An 18,033-nucleotide genomic window follows, 5' to 3' on the forward strand; every position below is an offset into this window, starting at 1 on the left:
TGACGCTGGCTAATGCACAAACCGTGCCAGAGCCATAAAAAAAGTGTTAGATATTATTTGACTGGTGACGAATTAAAGAGTGAGTAAATAAACATTATACATCTTTTCTACGACGCAGTAGGGTAAATAAAACATAGAACTATGAATGAATGTGTATAATAAACATACATAAAGACAATGTATTCTTTGTTGATTATAAAAACTATATGGAGCGTTGTTATACTTTCTAGTTGACATTTGCCACTCTCCGACATTCACGAAAACATTTCCCGAGAATGTTATTGTAAGTATTACGTTATTTTAACATATTTAAAAAAGTGCGTGCGTACAAAGTACACATGTCAGAAGTGAAACTTCTTTGTAAATTAATTATTGAGTAAGCTGCCCAAATCCCATAATTTAATTTTGACAGTCTTTCTATATTAATGAATGATACTAAAAATTAGTTGTTATTATGTATATAGAAATACCACCATAAATATGGTAATTACCAAATAATATAACAAATTCATTATCATAATTGCTAACTTTTTCCACATTTTCTAAAATAGCCAACTGGGTCTTAGAAAAAAAGGTCTTGATTCTGTGCCCTTATTAAAAAACCAATAAAAAAATGTAATTTAGTTACTTAATAAAATAATAATGATGTTGATATGTATTAAAAGCACCATCGGTGTTCAAGCTTGAATAATTGTATTTTTATTAAAGAAAAAACGCTGCACATCTTCGTGACGTTTCGTAAAAATTTTACCCTCATGCGCCTAAAGGAGTTTCACTTCAATAAAATATAGCCAATGTTACCTTCTATCCCTTACCTAACATTACTTGTCTTGGGGATAAAAAAATAATAAATCAGTGGCGCTACAACCTCTTTAGGTCTTGGCCTCATTTCTGAATCTGTTTCATGATCACTTTTAAATCTAATAGGCAAGTAGGTGATCAGCTTTCAGTGCCTGACACACGCCGTCGACTTTTGGGTCTAAGACATGTCGGTTCTGTTATTTAAAGTAGATAAAATGTCTTTCACGTTACATAATTTGAACAAATACTATTTTAATCATGTGCAAGTTGCGGGCACCAGCTAGTGTTATATATTTAATTTCGACATTATCGTATTGGCTTAGTACTTTTGTGTTTTTGAAGTTATACTTCTTTAGGCGCGTTATGAAAAATTGATGAGAGTGAAATTTTACGATGCGCGCGCACCGTGACACAAAATTATCAGTATGAAGTTGCCCACTATCGAATTCTTTTTAAACCAGCCGGGCGCCGAGCGTGCGCGAGCGAGATGGGAATAAGACAATCTACAAGTAAAAAGAAATAGAATATGCGTGAAGTTAGCAGCTATGCCAAGAATTTTGAATGACCATATTGACCTTTGTAGTACCTTTTAAAAAATGAATAATATAATAAAAGAATAAATAATAATAATTATTAATATTAATTAATAATTGAATAATGCACTAAATATTAAATATTATAAAATTATTAAAATAAATATTTATTATTAATTATTTAATATTTTAAAAAAATAAAGAAAGCCAAAGAAGTATAACTTCTAACGCGCATACATAAGTACACACCCTACACCCACCCTTTTTTTTTTTTAATAGTTACGCCCAACAACGAAGTTCTTCACTACTCTTGTTGGTTCTATCGCTACATATGAATGGCGGTCACGCTTTCTGGGACGTTGGCACCAGCACACCATACCCTACACGTCTTGACAAATTGGGGCGCACCAGCTTCTTCCGATGGCAGAAAGCGGAGTCAACCTATATGGCGTTCTCGAAGCCAGTTCTGGACTGGAACGAAGAATATAATAGATTCAGGCTGAGGGTCGTAGCTGGGATTTCTATTGGTAACTAGCTGGCCTGGCGAACATCGTACCGCCTAACAGTCGATTCTTTATTTTTGTTTAATACTTATTCTGCTATTCGGGTCTAGCTAGTAAGATAAAAAAAAGAAAGTTGATAATACAACAAATACATTATGTCAAAAAATACCTTCCCGGAACCCCACCACTAACACTTGAACTTTATGATATGGTATTAAAGTTCAAATTGCCTTTAAATATTATTACGAATATTTTGTATGGGAATATAGAAAAGTGTTGTTTTTAGACTTTTTCACTCAATTTTAAATTTTTCTCTCCATAAGAACCATCCTCGTACTTCAAGGTATATTATATAAAAAAATCAGACAAATCGGTCAAACCGTTTTCATGTTATGTCGTGACAACGGAAAACGGGTTTCTACTACACTACACTACACTAGGTGATCACAATTGGGTTTTTGAAAAAAAAAAATATTGATGTTTTTAATGTATTTTAAAACTTTATTGTTAATAATATTGATGTTTAATGCAAAAAACTAAAAAATAAAATTTTTCAATTAATTATAAACAATTAAAAATTCATGAAATTTAAATAAAAATCACGTGACTATAAACGCGCCATGAATGATCGATCACCATGTTGAGATGTCATAATGTTAAAGCAATTTAACAGTACAGCGTTTAAGGCTATTAATATATATATATAGTATATTTAATATGTTAAATATTTATATTAATTAGCAAGATTAAATAGATCAAAACACTGTATTTATTATTTTTCTATCAACTGCAATGAGTGAAATCTAACATTATGACGTCACGCGCTCGGGTTTGTCCGGCGTGTTTTCGGTACTGCTGGACTCAAAAATTAATTTTTATTTTGAAATAACTTTTGAATTTTTTTTTTTTTTTTTAGACAATTCACACCAATTGACCTAGTCCCATGCTAAGCTGGTTAAGCTTGTGTTATGGGTACAAGGCAACGGATATACATACATATTATAGATAGACATATAAATACATATTTAAACACCCAAGACCTAAGCACAACACCAAATGCACATCACGTCGATGTTCGTCTCAGCCGGGGTTCGAACCCGGGACCCATGGTTTCGCAGTCAGTACTAACCACTAGACCAATGAGTCGTCAATTATTGCGAAAAAAAAAAATGAAAAAAATAGTTTTGTTATAAAACTTATATAAGATCACAAAAAATTTTTTTTTTTTCAAAAACCCAATTGCGTGACTCCAATGAAGCTCAATTTTCAGACATGATCCCACTCTCAACTGCTGCAATCCTGAACAATCGAATATTGCTGACATCTGCCAACTTCCTGACGCCTCACATCCACCGGCAGACGGATCTTCGTATCTGGGCTTTGGGCAGATCGGGGCTGTACAACACGCCCTATCGTTACCGAGTCTGGCGGGTCTGGCGTTTGTTCAGCCCCAGTGCCAACCCAGAACACCAGCATGGGCCGAAGGGAGAACACAACCCGCGACACGATGTGGCGATAATCTTCACCCGGGATCAGATGTTCGTGTTCTGGAAGCCGTCCAACACTGAGCAGTACCCGTACCAGACCTGGCTGATCTACCCTCACTGGACGATAATTAACACAAAGACTGATAATGAAGATAAGCTTCTGTTTGCTGGATCCGGCTACGAGTATATGGAACACGTCCGGGAGAACTACAAAATCTACTTCGCGACACCCAAAGAAGAGGATATTGTTGACTGCTCAAAATATATACCCAAATTTTGGGGCAAGTTCATATGTTTCAGGAATGTTCTAAGGTATTCAGGGGTACAGAACGGTGGTCCTCTGTTGCTTGGGTCGCATATTCTTGGACTTGGTTGCTTCGAGATTCGGGTGAATGAGGATAGAATTCTTGCGTTCACTGATTTGAGATACTATGTACATATTATTAGACAAGTGGCGGAACTCAAGGCTCATCAGTATTATGAATACGCGTATCCCCAGTGGGGGATATACTATGGATACTTTGGATCCATATACGGGAATTCTCCCAGAATTCCTTCAATCTACACTCCATGGTGGGTGAGGATTGATCACCTTGGCTAAGATGTTGAATAAATTATTAAAAAAGGTTTTATTGTTGATTTAAACCCTCACCAACTAACAACTTCTAAACTCGAACTTATTAGATACATTACGCAATATTTCGTCTGCTATAATAGAGAGCGGTAAAAGGGATGTCGTTGATCCCTTGGAGAATGGGACGGGTTTAGTATACTACTATAATACTTGGCGATTAAAAAGAGTGGCGGAAAGTTTCTTGCCAGTTCTTCTTACCCGCTCTACGCCCTTGACTTGCGAACTGGTAGTAAATGTAAATTTATGATATATTAACTTGACGATTCAAAAGTGTACTTGGTTACCCACTTGAATAAAGATATTTTGAGTTTGAGTTTGAGTATGGGATAATACGTGGGTGACACTAAAAATGTTTAGAACTGCCTTGCGATTCTGTTAAACTCCAACCTTTTCAGAATGCCAAATCATAAAATGACTGCTTCACGACTGATTTGAGAGCGACCGCCGATGCGAAAGCCGCTGTGTGAGTTCGAAAAGTGAGTTACAGAATCGCAGGGCTGGCCAGTTAGAAACATAGCTAATGAAAACTTTTTTGAATTTCAATTTTAGAACTCTTTGGTAACCTAATGTATATTGCATTTGTCATTTGTTTTTGTGATTTGGCGGCAAATCTAAAACTCTAGTTACACGTGAAAATTCGAGGTATTTACGAGCCCTGAAGATGCGGTGAAAGCGTACGAAAATGCCATAGAAGAGACCCCTAAGGAAGAATGGTTCATCAAATGCGACGATGTGTAGAGAGGAACGGAGATTACTTCGAAAAACAATAATAGTATTGGCAACGTTCTACATTAAGTCGTTTAACATTTTCAGTGTTACCTAGGTAATAATAATTTATTTGCAAGAATGAAGTACATAAATGTTATGTTAGTAAGTACATTAAGTCGATTTGCACACCTCGCAGTGCTCTACTCTCGACATGTCAAAAAACCCAGTCTTTCGAAACTTGAATGACTTTTTTCTCACTAATATAACACTTACAGGATAATATGAGTGCACTAAAATCGAGTTAAATAATCTATCAAGCACATATGGTATTTTTTATGAACAATATGTTTAACATAGTAAATAATAACATTACAATCAATCATTCTTGGACGTCCGTCAGTCTGTGTTTATGGATCCATGTATGTGGCAGAGAAATTTGTCGAAAAATGTATCGTACCAGAATACTTTTTTTCTTATTATATAAAGTTATACCCTGGGCTGATTCCTAGTTAATATTACCGTTCTAAGTACAGTCGTTAGATTATAATTTGTAAAAAACTAAAATACGAATTTTAGTATATTTTTTCCTCACCTTAGAGTTATGGCGCCACTATATATATTTTTATTATATTAAGTAAGTACATAGTAAGAAGTAAAAATAAAAAAAATAAAAAAATGTAAACGAATGATTTTTTTTTAAATGTGAATGACCGCTATGAGGCGTGCACTTTTGGATTTTCCAAACTTTTTAAAACTCTAGTAGGAAGATCTTTGAATTGGTAAATTATTATAAACTTTGATTGCCATACAAAAGATGTTTTCCTATACAATACTAATACAATTTCTGACTTAAAAATATTTATGTTTAGTCAACTTCGATATTGTTCCCTTTGGAGTAGAGTGTTGGGCAGTGGGTTTCAAGTGCACAGGCGCTAATTGACGGCTCATTGGTCTAGTGGTTAGTACCCCTGACTGCGAATCCATGGATCCCGGGTTCGATCCCCGGCTGAGGCGAACATCGATGTGATGAGCATTTGGTGTTGTGCTTAGGTCTTGGGTGTTTAAATATGTATTTATATGTCTATCTATAATATGTATGTATATCCGTTGCCTAGTACCCATAACACAAGCTTCACCAGCTTAGCATGGGACTAGGTCAATTGGTGTGAATTGTCTTTAAAAAAAAAAAATTAAAGATTTAAGTTGGTGCCTGACAGATGGTACCACTGACGCTAAAGCTGGTGTTTTCCTGAACGAATAAGTCTCGCAATACAGCGAGGATATGCAATTTAAAGGTACACTGCCACAGGGACCAAATTTAAATTTGTTTTAATTTTCTTTTTATCCATATTTAATTATTTTATCATTGAAATAGGCAATATTGCAAGGTGTATAGTTAAAAGATCACCGAAGTCACCCGCATGCCCCTTCAGGAAAGGGAGCGTTCAAGTATTACGTAACGAATTTTGGTCATTTTGTAAAGCGTTACGATGCGTGGCGGGGATTAAATTACGCGTTATTGTAAATATTTTTTTCGACTTACACCACATAATAGTAACTTAAGAGTCACTAGGTGGTCACGAAACGTTTTACTATACTTGGGTACTAAAAACGTTACGGCGAGTTACATGGGGGGGGGGGTCAATAATCTCCAAAAATTGCGTTACGTAATACTTGAACGCTCCCAAAGATAAATGTGGGAAGACCACAAAAACATGGATGCTAAGAACATATTCAAATGGAAAGTTCAGCTTTTACCCAAACGAAGGGAAAAAGCAAAAACAGACGTAGATTAAGTGTATATGTTACTGTAAAAGCTCGAACTACAGTAAATCCTAAGTTATTCCAGTAAAACCTAAGATCTACCAATTCCTAATGGTAAATGTCCCAAAAGGTTTGCGATTTGAACTCTTACCACCTTTCCGTTGGTAAATCTTAGGATTTACATTAATGGCACGGTAAATGTTGAAAAACAAAAATAATTATTAAGTTAGACTAGCTTATGTAAGCATTATGTTTGTATTTCGTTGTTAAATTCCAAATAGAGAACTACTGATTCAGTTAGATAGATATGATAGAGACTGAGATATTCAGAGACATACGTTATGTGTTTTTTCAAAATAATTTAAATAAGTTGGTATTAGTTGTACTTATTACTATCATATGATTTATATTTTGTCTAATAGTACATTAAAGTAAATAATTAAGAATTACTCATTGTTTTATTCCTAAAATCAACATCTACCAGGTGACAGCGGTAAAACCTAGCATGTACTGAATTCGAATGGTAAAAGCTCGAAAAAATCGTCGTATTTTCAGAAATACTTACATTTACCAACTCATGTCGGTAAATCCTAAGACTTACACTTAAATCTTAAGATTAACCGTAGTTCGAACTTTTACAGTAACATATATAATAACAAAACCTTTTGATTTGTATTTTATATAGTATGGAATGGAATAAATAAGACGAAGAACAAAATTGATAGATTACATTATTCCCTAAAACAGAAGTGGCATATAGCAATATGCACAGATAATAGGTGGACCTTAAAGACAACAGTATGGGAAGGACCAAGAGGAAGAAGGAGAAGAGGTCGCCCAAAAAAGAGATAGAAGAAATAGAAGCGATAGCAGGAAACGAATGGAGAAAGAGAGCCATAGACAGAGCCATACCCGTGAAGGGTATCGACGGTATTGAAGAAAGTTAGGATACAGGATAACAAGTAAAAGAAAAAAAATTAAAATAATCTAAGCTGTGTATTATAATTTGCTTTTGTCATGTTTGGAAATAAAACGGTTTTTTTTTAATGGCTATGGCACGATTTGTGCATTAGCCAGCATCAAGTATAGGATTTTTTATAATTCGTGCTTGTCCTTAGAAATTCGACCGTGTCCTCCATGTACGGTTTAGGCACTCGGTACCGCACAACCCTCCCAAAGGTCGAGAACAAATTTAAATTAAATTAAAGTTTGCCCTCGAACCGGGAATCGAACCCGGTACCCCTCGCCTAGCTGCCACTTAATAAGACCGCTAGGCTATGAGGCCCCCAAAACGGGCTTTATTATTATTATAATTTATTAATTTATATGCAACGTTACCGCTGACACAATATATCCAAATTATATAAGTAAAACATAGACAATATACCAAGCCAAAACAGATAGATAAACAAAATATAGGTACACTAGCGACCCGCCCCCGCTTCGCACGGATGCAATGCTGATACTAAATTCAAAGTGCTATAGAGTATAGGGAGAACCGCGGCCTCCGACGCGCTGCGTCCCGCTATTTTTAAATTTGTAATATCTTCGAAATATTCATTTAAATCATATGCTGTAAAGGGCCATATAGATCTATATTAAATGAACAATGTATTCAAGGTATTTAATTGGTTAAGGATTAATGCTGTATTGGTTAAAATCGCTTCGAAAATTAGCCATTATTTGTCGTAAAAAGTAAATGACAAAAAAAAGTTATTGTGGGTTATCCATAAGAGATAGACATATACCATCACCTACTTTTCTGTAGACCTTTTCAATGTGTACAATACTTAGTACATTATTTTGATAAAACTCGTCGCCTGCGTTTGCAAAAGCGGAAAAAATTTAATTATTTACGACATCACATTAGAAACCTCAAAAATAACAGTACTTCTCCACTATTTAATGGATGTTATTATACATATAAACCTTCCTCTTGAATCAATCTATCTATTAAAAAAAAACCGCATCAAAATCCGTTGTGTAGTTTCAAAGATTTAAGCATACAAAGGGACATAGGGACAGAGAAAGCGACTTTGTTTTATACTATGTAGTGATACCAAACAGAAAACATAAGAAATGATTCATTCATGATCATTTGTCTTATAGGCAAGTAGGTGATCAGCCTCCTGTGCCTGTCACACGCTGTCGACTCATAAATTAAAAATAGAATTTCTGTAAGGTAATTCACCCTTCTCACTCTCTCAATCGCTCTCTCCCTTTTCTTCGACCAAAACGCTGCACATCTTCGTGACGTATCTAAATTTTACCCTCATGCGCCTAAAGAAGTTTCACTTCAAAAATAAGTGAATACTCTAGTGTAGGTGACTAGCGATAGATGCAAGGAGGCTCACCTGATGTTAAGTGATACCGCCGCCCATGGACACTCAATGCCAGAGGTCTCGCGAGTGCATTGCCGGCCTTTCAAGAATTGATACGCTCTTTGAAGGACCCTAAGTCGAATTGGTTCGGAAATACTTCAGTGGGCAGCTGGTTCCACAAAGTGGTGGCAAAAACTGCCTTGAAAAACGCTCAGTTGTGGAACGGCGGACGTCGAGGTGATACGGGTGGAATTTCGTACTCTGCCTCGACGTCCGATGATGAAACTCAGCTGCAGGTATTAATCCGAACAACTCCTCTGAACACTCTCCTTGGTAAATGCGGTAGAAGATGCAGAGTAACCTATTTGTCATCAATAAAGTTTTTATTATTATTAACTATCGCGGAAGAGTAAAGAATGTATTGTATAGTAAACATAAGTTTAAACAATATTATTGACAGTTTATATAAAAAGAAATACTTTAGTTAGTTGCCATTTAGTTGTTGGAAAGATAGTGAATATGATTTTGTAAGTACATATGTTGTTACTTATTAATTACGAAATATATCTAATATATAAAATTCTCGTGTCGCGGTGTTTGTGGTTAAACTCCCCCGAAACGGCTGGACCGATTCTCATGAAATTTTGTGTGCATATTGGGTATGTCTGAGAATTTTCATCCCCCTAAATGTTAAGGGTAGTCCACCCCTAAATATTTTTTTAAATTTTTATATATTTTTTTCTGTTTTTATTTTTTTATGATACACCATTAAAAAATACATACAACCCCTATCTTTCACCCCTCTACGATCAACCCCTATTTTTTTATTATAAATGATATACATGGCAAAACGACGTTTGCCCGGTCAGCTAGTATATTATATTTGTGTATGTATTGTTTGTATTCGATTGGATCGCATCGCGACGCATTTCCCATTCCGACTATGTATTTGCGTGTTGTTCTCACGAGAATGTAAGTGCGTGCTCCTATTTCACCATGCCTTCTACTGATAGAGGACAAGTCTTTGTTTTTAATTTATTTTGTTATTATTTATTACTTAAGATGTCATGTGGAACATAGTGTAATGGTTGCAGCTCCTTACAAACGTTGTGTAAAACAAAATACTTGGCGATTCAAGTGTGGCTGAGAGTTTATTGCCAGTTCTTCTCTTACGCAAGTAAATGCAAAATTAGAAGCATTTAATGTACATTTCTTTCTTGACGTTCATAAGTGTACATTGTGTTACCTATAAATAAATAATTTGGACTTTTGACATCATATCATGTTCCGAGATAAAATATCCTAGACATGAATGTTTTTTGGAACAATAATGTTCACAAAACAGAGTGCGACTTGAGGTAGTAGAACAATATATTTTTTTCATATTTCTACTATCTTTTTTCATAAATTGTATATATATTTTTATATATCCTATATTTGTGTTGTGTCTGTACTAGTGAATCCCATATCACACAGACGTTATACCTGTAAAGAAGTAACTTGTTATGTATTGACAATTTGCCTTATATATTATTAGCCGGTACATTTGTGTATCTAATTCATCTCTTTTCTATTTCACGTGTTCTTTCCAACGAATTCTTGTATCGGCAATAAATAATGTAATGTACTGTATGGTTCGATTAGTATAATGGACATGAACGGATTTGGAATAGTACAGATTTATTCGCTGATTAATTGTCCAATAAAAAAAAAGGTGCGTGTTCTTATGTACGCCCGTAAGAAGTTATACTTCTTTGGCATTATTAAAAATAGTTTTTGATTGCAAGCAAATCATTAATTACAGTTAAATAATCAAAATAAAGACTGGAAAAGGAGTCATTATAAAATTTGAAAAATTAAATAAATAAATATTTATTATTATTCTCTTACATTAAGTGTAACATAAATTCTATTATTATTCGAATGATGTTTTTAAATAATGTCCAATGCAGTAGCATCTTCCGTGGGCAACTTCATCGTAAAATTTCACTCTCATCAATTTTTCATACCGCGCCTAAAGAAGTATAACTTCAAAAACAGTGGCGCTACAATCTTTTTAGTTCTGGGCCTCAGATTATCATATCTGTTTCATGATCTGTCAATCTAATAGGGAAGTAGGGGCCATGTCGAATTGGTTTGACTCCATTTCATTCGCTTCAACTGAAACTAGCAGTAGGCTTCACCTGGAGAAGAGTCGAGAAGAGAACGGTAGAAAGGGTTAGAGGAGACCTTTGCCAAAAGGCACATCAAACTCCGAGATATACTAGAGTGAAAATATATTAAAGTTCATATGTATAAGATCACAGAGGTTCGGAATTTAAAGGCTATATCTTAATATATATAAATTACGTGTCACGTTGTTTGTCCGCTATGGACTCCTAAACTACCGAACCGATTTCAATCAAATTTGCACACCGTGTGTAGTTTGATCTAACTTAAAAGATAGGATAGCTTACATCTCAATTTATACCCGCAATATTATTTTATTGCAAATATTTGTTTATTATTTGATACAATTCTAACAGATAGCGCTGTGTTGAAAGTACGAACGTTTCACATAAGCTACAATTTAATGGCATAACCACCAAAAAAGCATGGTGATCCCCATGACTGTTGTTCTCCTGCCATTTCCTTTGAATAGTTTACTACTATGTAATATAACAAAAACCTTAGCCACAGCAACGCTTGGCCGCGGGTCTGCTAATATTATTACATATATTTTAGTGAACGACAGTATCATTCTTTATTGACGTGACAACGTCTTATAATTCGATGGAGCCGGCTGCACGCACGAAAAAACATGACTCATGCGGCGTTACCTCTGAGGCTTGAAGTGCAAGCGAGAGCACTCGTTCCGCGCTCTCGCTTGCACACAAAAATTGACATAATTGTATTTATGCGTACAAATAAATGTAACTTGATCAATTCAATTGTGATTTCCATTTACCTACTCTATATCCATACAAAATATCTATCAAACAAATAAAATTAAAATTTTCTTTTCCATCAGTATTTTCTTATGACGTTGTCCGATATTTTTGACATGATAACGTCTTTAAAATCGTTTTAGTCGGGTGACATGTTCAGAAACTTGTGTCACACCAAAACCTCACGAGCGCGATCGCAGGTATAACGAGAGAGAGACGGACCGATCTCCCGTCTCATCTCGAGCGCTGCCAGTCATTCCGTGAATGTATGAAGAAAAATGTATATAAACTTGTCATTTTACACCCGAAATTTATCATCAAAAGTGTGAATAAAACGATAGATGTAATTTAAAATTTGAAAAAATTGTTATCTTCATTAATTCCTTACTTCCCAAAAACTTATATCACCAATAAGACGTTATCACGTAAACATCTCGATCGTAAACCTACTTTACAAACAACCAATATTTTTTTTTTTTTTAGATTAATTCTCTCTCTAAGTGTGCCTATGAGTGAAGCATTCTGGGACGTTGGTACGAGCACACCGTTCCCTAGTCGTCTTGACAAATTGGGACGCACCAGCTTCTTCCGATGGCAGAAAGCAGAGTCAACCTCTGGGGCCTTCTCGAAAGGAAATATAGACTGGAATGATGAATATAACAGATTTCGTTTGAGTGTCGTCGCTGGAATATCTATAGGTATTTATTATCTTCTATATATATATATAATGAAAATGGTCTTCGTTTGAGGCTCAATCACGCCTAAACCACTGATCATATCGACATGAAACTACCACCATTCGATGCGAATTTTTTCCTAGATGGTTTATGGCTTTATTTTCGAATTCTAACGTTCCTTCATTTTTTTATTGTTGTTTTACTTTTATGAAAATTTATCCATACGGACTTCACCGCGGAAACATTCGGGGAGGCTTCCTAGAACCTCTAAACGTCAACATCTGTTAAAAACTCGATTTTCGAAATATTTCAATTTTCTTAGCGGGAAGTTAAAAAGAAGAATAATAAAAATATGAAAAAAAATAAAATAATGAAACATAAAATTTATTTTAATTCGTCCAGCAAAGCGGGCGCGAAACGGCTAGTTTATATATATATTTTTTAAAGGACAATTCACACCAATTGACCTAGTCCCATGCTAAGTTGGTGAAGCTTGTGTTATGGGTACTTGACAACGAATATACATACATATACAGATAGATATATACAAATACATATTTAAACACCCAAGAACTAAGAACAACACCAAATGCTCATCACATCGATGTTTGTCTCAGCCGGGGCTCGAATCCGGGACCCATGGATTCGCAGTCAGGGGTACTAACCACTAGACCAATGAGCCGTCTCTCTATATTTTAAGCTATCGCATAGATGTTATCGCGGGCTTTGAGCGCGGCGACCGAATCAAAAAATTCCGTAACGAAAAAAACCTAACACACGATGACGTAATATAGGTGCGGCAAATATGCGTTAGTGTGGGACAGAACGAATACTACGCATTCCCATCTCTCTGACGAGATCGGTGACGTCACAGCCGGTGCAGCCGGTACGCGTTAGAGTGAGACCGACTATATAGGCGTTTTAGTCTGAGTCTGGTAGAGTGGTAGATTGAAATAATATCAAAGAAAAAACTTGAATTAATATCAAAGAAAAACAAATACTGCATAAATAAATAATTGTAATTGCATAAGTTGATGAAAAATGCTATGCAATAGCTTTACCGCGGCAGTCCCCGAGTGCTACACGTTTTTTTATATAAGTGAGCAGTGTTGGCCTAGTGGCTTCAGCGTGCGACTGTCATACCTGAGGTGGTAGGTTCGATCCCCGGCTGTGCACCAATGGACTTTCTCTCTATGTGCGCATTTAACATTTGCTCGAACGGTGAAGGAAAACATCGTGAGGAAACCGACATGTCTTAGACCCAAAATGTTGATGGCGTGTGTAAAGCATTGGAGGCTGATCTTGTCTATTAGATTTAAAAATGATCATGAAACAGATTCAGAAAAGTTGTAGTGCCACTGATTTTTTTTTATACTTTCTTAACTCACCTTATTTATTTATTTCGCTTCCTGCAGTTAGCTTAAATTATTGGTCTAAGATCCCGATATACAACGACCTTCACCGAGATGCTTATTTAATGAAACGTATTTTATATTTAATTTAATATGTCAATAAATATAATCCATATGGGTTGCGTAGCAAATTTTAGTATGTTTATTAATATTTTAAAAAAATATTTTTTTATAATTGTTAATACTATGATAATAATATGTTTTTTTATAAATGTTATACGTTTCATTAAATAAGCATCTCGGTGAAGGTCGTTGTATATCGGGATCTTATACTATATATATCGTCACTGTAGAATCATAACCTCGTATGTCAAAAAACCATTTATTTTTTATTCTTAGACTCTTATGTCATTTAACTGGTGTAATCATGAAGTAAGGACTTATTTATGTTATTAATAAATAAGTCCTTTTACCATCCAATTGGATAAAAAATCTTAATAATATTTTAATTTAGGATTTCACTTACATTAAGACAACTTTTTTTGCAAATACAGAAATGTTTTATTGCTTGCCATTGCGAAAGAAGAAAAGCAGTTTTACACATTAGGCCTCTTCTCTCTAGCGCCAATATTGCGACTAACTTTTGCAATTTTTTATGTGCTAATACACGCTTTTGGCACATTTATCTAAACGTCATTCTAGATCCAATGAGCTATCGCACATAATTTTAAGTACTATCTCTATTTTGTACCACTTTCAACTCGTCGACTAGACTACACGGCAATGTGTAGGAAATGCAACACATAGTACTTATACACGTCTTTCCATTTCAGACGCAATTCCTCTGTCCACAGCTGCGATATTAAACCAACGAATTTTGCTGACATCCTCCAACTACCTCGTCCCCTACCTCCACAGACAGACGGACCTTCGGATCTGGGCTTTGGGCAGAGCTGGCTATTACAACACACCATACCGTTACCGCGTCTGGCGGGTGTGGCGTATCTTTGCGCCCAGCATGAATCCCGAACACCAGCACGGCCCCAAAGGGGAGCATAGTCCCAGGCACGACCTGGCTGTCATATTCAGCCGGGACCGTATGTTCGTCTACTGGAAACCGTCGCAATCCTATCAGTATCCATATCAAACGTTTCTAATCCAGCCACATTTGACCATCATCAACACGGTAACAGCCGAAGAGGACAAACTCCTCTATGCTGGCTCGGGGTATGAGTATATGGAGCACATCAGAGAGAATTACAAAATCTACTTCGCACTACCAAAGGAGGAGCACATTGTCGACTGTTCGAAATACCTTCCGAAATTCTGGGGGAAGTTCATATGCTTCAAGAATGTTTTGAGATATTCTGGGATCCAAAATGGTGGCCCGCTGTTGCTAGGGGAGAATCTTCTTGGGGTTGGTTGCTTCGAGATTCGCGTGAATGAGGATAGGATTTTTGCGTTCACTGATTTGAGATACTATGTCCATATTATTAAACAAGTGGCGGAACTCAAGGCTCACCAGTATTATGAATACGCTTATCCCCAGTGGGGGGTTCATTACGGGGCGTTTAGTTCTATATCCGGTAACCTCCCCAGAATCCCGAAGCTTTATACGCCGTGGTGGGTCAAGGTGGATCATCTTGGCTAATGTTCAATAAAAGAAGAGAAGCAAAACCCGATAGACTTAATAATTTATTTAATTATTTTACGGTAATAAATTAATTATTATTATTGTACAATTTACATGGTTTATTGATGTAATCAGATGACTTTTTAATAAAATACTTTATAAAGACTCATTTTTATTTAATACACGCTTTATATTAGCTTCACCTGTATGTATGTATGTAACCGACTCCTTCGGACTCGATTTTGACCCACTTTAAACGGACAGATTTAATTCAAACTTTGTACACTTATTAAGAATCAGCGATAATATAATAATTTCATAGGTTTATCTCGAAAAAACAATGAATTTTTTTTTAAGTCCACAAAGCAATACGATTAAATTGAGACAACACGTATTGCTGCTAGGACTAAAAAGTGGAAAATAAATATAGTTTAAAAAAACTATAAAACACGCTTTTAAAGCAAATCAAACTAAAAAGTGAACAAAAAATACTGGTTTTATTGTGAAAAAGTTTTAAAGGTAAAAAACGGTTTATCTCGATTTAGCGTTTATTGCCAATTCTTCTCTTGCGTTCTACCCCCTTGATTTGAGAGCTAGCAGTAAATGTAAAATTAGAAGCATTATTTCTAAGCGTATATTTCTTTTTTGACGTTTATAAGTGTACATTGTGTTACCTATATGAATAAATATTTAAAGAATTTAATTGTCATTAACTATAAAATTATTATTATTGCACAAACTATAAAATACTAATATTTCATTAATTCTTTTTACGAAATTTTAATTTTAAAATAGAATTTCTATAAGGTAATTCACCCTTCTCACTCTCTCTCAATCGGTCTCAATCGGTCTCAATCGCTCTCTCCCTTTTCTTCGACAAAAACGTTGCACATCTTCGTGACGTTCCATAAAAATTTTGCCCTCATGCGCCTAAAGAAGTTTCACTTCAAAAAATTTCTATCCCCAAAGAACTTTTCAGCCCCCCCTAATGTTAGAGATGTTATATCCAAAATCCTAACTACTTTTGTTAATTGTGTGACCCCCTTCCCGCAATCCACCCTCTATGCACAAGCTTTCTTTTTAAATATTTCAAAACAAATTGCTGCTGCAAAGGCGCGAAACATACAGAAAAGGCGTAAGGTGGCGGCGCAGGCGCAGAGCCGGCGTGGAACAGATAAGGCACGGATGTGACTTAAATTATATCAAAGAGGCGAAGAGACGGCACAAAGAGTCATTACGCATTTCTGTTCCTAAAAAGCTGCAACGATTTTTTCAGAATTAAGCTTGCAAAATCAAATCTGGGTCAGAATGCTACATTAAATAGATCTTTAAAGAGTTATAATTTAATTCATAGCGTTGAAATTGTTGGTGGTATTGGATCGCAATGGGGGGGTCGTGAATTCCCCCAAATAGATATGTTTTCAAACTCCCCATCAATTTTCAAAAAGTTAGCAGCTCAGCTGATTACTCATTAAGATTTTATCGGGGTTATTCAATTAATTCAATTCATTTTGTAATGTTTTTATTTTGGTTTATCTTAACTTAATTTTTTCTTCTTTTAATGTACTTATACAAATTTAGAATGTGGTATGCGCCTATAATCGGGTAGTACTTGGCTTGTGTTTGTGTTACATTACTTGTATTAGTGTCTATTTTGTTGATGCATAAATAAATAAATAAAATAAATAAATTACGCAGGCTGACTTTATCGTGATATCATGTCTTCCTCTTCAGATGACGAAGATGCGCTTGCTTTGCTGCTGGCGACGCGAAACAGGCGACAAAACGACGTGCCTGTGCCACGCCGCTTGAGTATAATTAACAACGTGCCGCTTACGTACATTTTGTATCGACGCGTTTTGAAGCGGCAAGATTCCTGCGCCGCGCCTTCTACTTATGCCTTTTCTGTGTGTTTCGCGCCTGAAAGTACGGACAGACGTGCTCATTAAGGTACTGACAGACGTGCTCAAAAAAAGCATGCTAATAAGCTTGCTTAAAATTAGCATGCTCTGCAAACTGTTCACATTTTCCAGAAATAAGCAAGCTTGATTTAAAGCATACTCCTAAATAGGCATGCTCAAAGCAAACGTACGGACAGACGTGCTATTTGGCACCAGGCTCTAGGCCAAAATGGATGTACAAGTATATATAGTGACAGTGCTATCCGTACAGAACTCATAATTATTACGAGCAATATTATTTTTATATAAAGGAGAATGTGTGTTCCACAGACATTCATAACTTCTATAATGTGACACAAAAAGCAAAGTTTTTTCTTCTCCCCAACGCGACGTATTGCGGGTTTCATTTTAATTAATTGCATAAAACAGTCGTCCACCGCAGATCGAGACAAAATGGATAATAGCATGCTAATAAGCAAACATGTTCAGACGTGCTCGGAGCACGCCCCTCACCTGCCCGTGCCTCAGGTAGCATGCTCATTACATTACACACGTGCTACTAATGAGCACTTGCTCAATAAAAGCATGCTTTCGTTCTAGTAATGAGCACGTCTGTCAGTACCTTAAGGGTTCCCTGGTTAGTTTCTTTTCCTCCGTTTACTAATGCTTAAATTCAGCGGATGATCCTCCCCGATCTGAGGCCAACAATACAAAGATATGAGCCAATTTACAAAAAGCTTATCAGTAAGTTGTGAGTTGTGACCGGACGAAACTGCGCAAGATTCCGAACAA

The 18,033-nt window shown here is 35.8% G+C and overlaps 1 protein-coding gene across 1 annotated transcript; it reads left to right on the top strand.

Annotated features, from left to right (window-relative positions):
* Positions 1-1,617: 1,617 nt before the first annotated feature.
* On the top strand, positions 1,618-3,925 carry LOC125058845. The gene is made up of 2 exons (XM_047662992.1): positions 1,618-1,861; positions 3,108-3,925. The coding sequence occupies exons 1-2, from the start codon at positions 1,666-1,668 to the stop codon at positions 3,923-3,925; spliced, it is 1,014 nt and encodes a 337-aa protein (XP_047518948.1). The 5' UTR covers positions 1,618-1,665.
* Positions 3,926-18,033: the final 14,108 nt, after the last annotated feature.

The sequence above is a fragment of the Pieris napi genome, chromosome 18 (genome assembly GCF_905475465.1).
Source record: "Pieris napi chromosome 18, ilPieNapi1.2, whole genome shotgun sequence".
Classification (NCBI taxonomy): Eukaryota; Metazoa; Arthropoda; class Insecta; order Lepidoptera; family Pieridae; genus Pieris; species Pieris napi.